The sequence below is a fragment of the Neodiprion fabricii genome, chromosome 1 (assembly GCF_021155785.1).
Source record: "Neodiprion fabricii isolate iyNeoFabr1 chromosome 1, iyNeoFabr1.1, whole genome shotgun sequence".
NCBI classification, from domain to species: Eukaryota; Metazoa; Arthropoda; class Insecta; order Hymenoptera; family Diprionidae; genus Neodiprion; species Neodiprion fabricii.
The window spans coordinates 14,871,507-14,876,229 of NC_060239.1; the positions used below are offsets into that span (position 1 = coordinate 14,871,507).

The 4,723-nt window shown below is 37.6% G+C and overlaps 1 protein-coding gene across 1 annotated transcript; it reads left to right on the forward strand.

Annotated features, from left to right (window-relative positions):
• Positions 1–1,875: 1,875 nt before the first annotated feature.
• Positions 1,876–4,075, forward strand: LOC124182036. Its single transcript, XM_046568817.1, has 2 exons — positions 1,876–2,589; positions 2,715–4,075. Exons 1-2 carry the CDS (start codon positions 2,106–2,108, stop codon positions 4,073–4,075), a joined length of 1,845 nt encoding a protein of 614 aa, XP_046424773.1. The 5' UTR covers positions 1,876–2,105.
• Positions 4,076–4,723: the final 648 nt, after the last annotated feature.

Consider the following 4,723-nt stretch of genomic DNA (forward strand, 5'->3'; position numbering starts at 1 on the left):
AAAGAACGGGACCCATTTGTCGTTGACGCAAGTTCAGTACTAGATTTTTTATCACAGAAATTCAAGGATGGCGCAGCTTACGGGACCCTCAACACTACAAGATCGGCTATATCTCTAATATCAGCAGTGGACATTACTACTGATCCTAATATTGCTCGGTTTTTCAAAGGAATTTTCAAATTGAGACCTATCAAGCCCAAATATGACTCAACATGGGATACTGAGCCAGTATTAACAAGAGCTGCAAACTTATTCCCATTAAATAAACTGTCGTTACGCCAACTAACAGAGAAACTAGTTATTTTATTGGCTCTGGGAACTGCACATAGAGTTCAAACCCTGTCATTGATTGCAATCGAAAATATTTCTCGCTATAAAAACAACGTGCAAATTAAGATCCCGGATATTATCAAGACATCACGGCCTGGAGCTTCACAACCCCTGTTAGTTTTACCTTTATTCACTGATAAGCCAGAGCTTTGTGTTGCAAATACTTTACTGGAGTATATAAAAAAGACAGAGGAGTTACGAGTAAATGAAAAACGTTTGTTGATTTCTTTTCGCAAACCACACAAAGCGGTTTCATCGCAAACGCTTAGTCGATGGATCAAAAAGTTTCTCAGCGAGTGTGGAGTAGACGAAAAATTTACTGCCCATAGCACTCGACATGCATCGACTTCAAAAGCAGCAGAGGCAGGAGTAAGCCTAGATCTGATAAGAAAGACAGCTGGTTGGTCAGAGAAATCACAAGTCTTTGCAAAATTTTATAATAGACCAATAAACAGTCAAAATAATAATAATTTTGCTGAGGTGGTTCTGCTTAATCGCACTAAAGATAAGTAAACAACTATATGTATGAATAAGTGTTTCCTGTCTCTTGGTTTTTCTTGAAAACTTAATAAACAAAAAAAAAAAAAAAAAAATTTTTGTCTCTAAACATCTACAAATTGTATACATGTAATCAGGAGGGCGAGACTGGAAGTATAATTAAACGATCAAACGAACTTACCTGTACGTGAAGTTCGATCGTTATTATACGATAGTCTCGCCCGAACTGATTACAGTCCCACCCGAGTTCCAATGCACCCTAGGATATTTAAAGAATATCCTTCTCCCATGTAAGAATCAAAAATTTTCTTTTTTGCTTTCAACGATATGACGAAAGTGACCGTGTGGCGCCGCCACCTCCACTGGAGGCACCATACGCGGTCAATTTAAATCTTTAAACTCTAAAAGACGTGGTTAGAATAGCTAGAAGAGATGGCACTACAAATTGTATACATGTAATCAGTTCGGGCGAGACTATCGTATAATAACGATCGAACTTCACGTACAGGTAAGTTCGTTTGATCGTTTAAATATTCGGGACAACACCTGACATTCGTGGCGCTTTGTCTGCGATCTTGTTTTCGACTCTCTTCGACTCTGTGTACAGAAAAACAACACTCTTGCTTCTCACACACTCACTCGGTATTAGAATACATACGTGTAGGTCAGATTCGGTTTCCTCAATGTCAGTATACATTACAGAGTGTAGATATATGTGTGTACAATATAAATGTTTAGTACATACATCACATGCCTCCTTACATTTGTATTGTACACTTGACCATTTTCATTTTATCTTATACGATATTCATCATTATTCTAAACCTTTCAAATTTTTCCCTACATAAAGCCTTTGTGAATGTATCCGCAATGTTTTCATTAGAATCGACCTTACATACTTCGATCAGTCCTTCTTTTACGCTCTCGTGTACATAATGGTAATGAATTTCTATGTACTTAGAATTTTTTGTAAAGTTCCCATAATTGAGCCTATGGGTCAAATAACGACTTGAGTCGACTTAAGTCACTTTTTCAAAGAAGCTGATCTCGGTGTTCTGTATAATCTTCGCTATAAACCCTGTGAATCTTGGATGTTTTCGTCAACTTTTAATGCTGTAGTAACCATAACAAGCGGTGCGCGCACCGCCATTGAGTTAGCCGGCAGTAGCAGCGAAGCGAAGTAGGCTAATCCACGCGCCTCCGCTAAACAGACGCACGTGTTTATCTGCCTGTCTGTTAGATTTCGTGTAAAGCTGCAATATTTTCTGCGCGAAATAATGAACGAATCTACAACAACTACAACAGCATCGACTAGCCCTACTGCTACAGTTACGGGGAAAAAGAGAAAAATTCGACAAGATAGATGGGAACAAAATAGAAAGAAGCTTAAGCGTAACAGTGGTAAAAGTTACGCTTCTCAAAGTGGGAATAAAATACCTCGAAAAAAATTCAGGCACACTACCGACTGCTGCAAGAAAAACTGTTCGTCTTCTTTCGATTATAAACGTCAGCGTGAAATTTTCAAGACTTTCTGGGCAATGGCTGAGAAACCGAGTCAGGACACTTTTTTAATCAGTTGTATACAACGTGAAGAAATCAAATACGTCAAAACCGTAACAAAACGGAAGAACAGATCTTGGTCTTGGAAATATTCTTTCAAAGTAGATGGCCAGGATAAAACTGTCTGTAAAGGATTTTTTCTGTCTCTTCTCCAAATAACTGAATCCAGAATGAAAACGGTGCTCCGATTTTGTAAATCAGGTAAATGTTTATATTATTTTCTTTCTAAATAAATCAATATTTACGAATGCTTGACTCGTTTATTGGCGTCTTATAACAAAACAAGTCAGGTCTGGATTAAAATATGAAAATACTGATTGTTTCAGGTACGACAGTTGCTACAGAAAAAAGGGGTAAGCAACCCAACCCTGCCAAAATTTCGAACGTGGTATGGAGTTTAGTGAAGGAGCATTGGTCGACTTTCCCGAACAAAAAATCGCATTATGGAAGCTCCAAAACTGAAAGAAAGTACTTCGAGAATCCAGACTTAAACGTAAAAAAAATGTTTCACGCATTCCAAGAATATTACTTTGATAAAACAGGGAAGCAGCTCTCACTAAAGTACCCAACGTACCATAGATATTTTCGGGAAAATAGTGATTACTCGTTTAGGCAACGTAAAACAGACGTCTGTGATTTTTGCACCGAATGTAAAATCAAACTATCGGCAAATTCATCAGATCCGTGTAAGGAATCGTTCCGTCTACATGAAGTAAAAGTTGCGGAATACAAGGTTTTGCGGCAACAGTGCACAAAGAATATTAACGATGATACTCTAACTGTTGAGTTCGACTACGCACAAAATCTTCCGCTTCCAAAACTGAACGTTAGCGCACAATTTTACAAGCGATTATTGTGGCTGTATGTTTTCAACACACACTGTTTTAATGACGGTGACAGCAAATTTTTTTGCTTCTTAGAATGTGATGGTGGCAAGAACGGTAACTCTGTGTGTAGTTTTTTGAACGATTTTCTGGTAAAAAAATTGACTGAAAATCCAGAATTAAAAAAAGTAGTTCTTTTGTCTGACTCCTGTGGGGGGCAAAATAAAAACAAGACTCTCGTACGATATTGTGCTTGGTTGTCGATCAAAATGGGAGTTGAAATAAATCACATCTTTCCGGTGCGAGGTCATTCATACTGCCAATGCGATAGAAATTTCGGTGTTTACGGAACTGTTTTAAAAAAAGTAGAGACCGTCGAAAATCCTATCGAGTATCTCGAAATAATGAGGACCGTAAGGCACAAACCAAAAGCTTTCGAAGCAGAGATGAGTGCCCACTTATTAAAAGAATGGGATAAAACTTTGGATTCATTTTTTCTAAAGGTTCCAAAAGCTAAGGGAAAGAAATTCACGATCCAAAAGTATGTGAAGTTATCATACAAGCCAACAGGCACCATGTCCGTTTACGCGGACTATAATGGCGCTCCGCAAAATTTCAACCTGTTCAAATTAAACGCTTTTGTAAGTAAAGATACCGAACTAGCATTAGCAAACCCGGCTCCTGTTGGAATTAAGACAGCTAAAAAAAATGACGTACTATCTTTAATGCCTTTTGTAAAACCGGTTAATAGGGAATGGTATAAAAATGTGCTGCGGGGTACCTGCAACGACAATGATTCGGCTGAAACAGACGAAATGGACTCTGAACCTGATACATGCCGTTTTTTAAATGTCAATTCCTAGTTTAGCTTTTTTTATATGTGTTCACCGCGACCATGAAACACCCATTACAGTAGAAACTGGTTTGACTATTATCGTCATCATATTATTTTAATCCAAAAACGTGTTTGTACAGATTAAAAGTCGTTCTACAAAAAAACGACTTAAGTCTTACTCCGAATTTCCGTGATAGCACTGTATTGGACAATATTTAATAATTGTTATTACGTTTGTATATCATTTTTGGGTACCCCACCTATGTAAAAAAATAAAAGTTCCTTGTAAAATGCCTTGTCAAAATTGAAATATCGACTGTTGAATCTTTACTTGCCTTTTTTATGCCAAAACTTAAGTCGACTTAAGCCGTTATTTGACCCATAGGCTCAATTTGCAATATTTATGGCGCCAGTGTTATCCTCAAAAATCTTTATCGCTTCAGACATTTTAACATTAAAGAAATTTAACAATTCTTTGACAAACTTTATCTCGCTCACCGCCTCTGAAAGAGCTATATACTCAGCATATGTTGACGCTTTCGTTACACCTTTTTGCTTTCTCAATTTCCAGTCGATCACATTTCCAAACAGTCTAATAACATACCCGGAAGTGGACTTTCTGTCAATAATATCCCCAGCCCAATCCGCATCTACGAAGCAATCAATTATTTCACTA

Coding starts and splice junctions, on each gene's coding strand:
- LOC124182036 (XM_046568817.1), top strand. CDS start 2,106: ATGAACGAATCTACAACAACTACAACAGCATCGACTAGCCCTACTGCT. Junction 2,590..2,714: donor GCTCCGATTTTGTAAATCAG/GTAAATGTTTAT, acceptor TGATTGTTTCAG/GTACGACAGTTGCTACAGAA.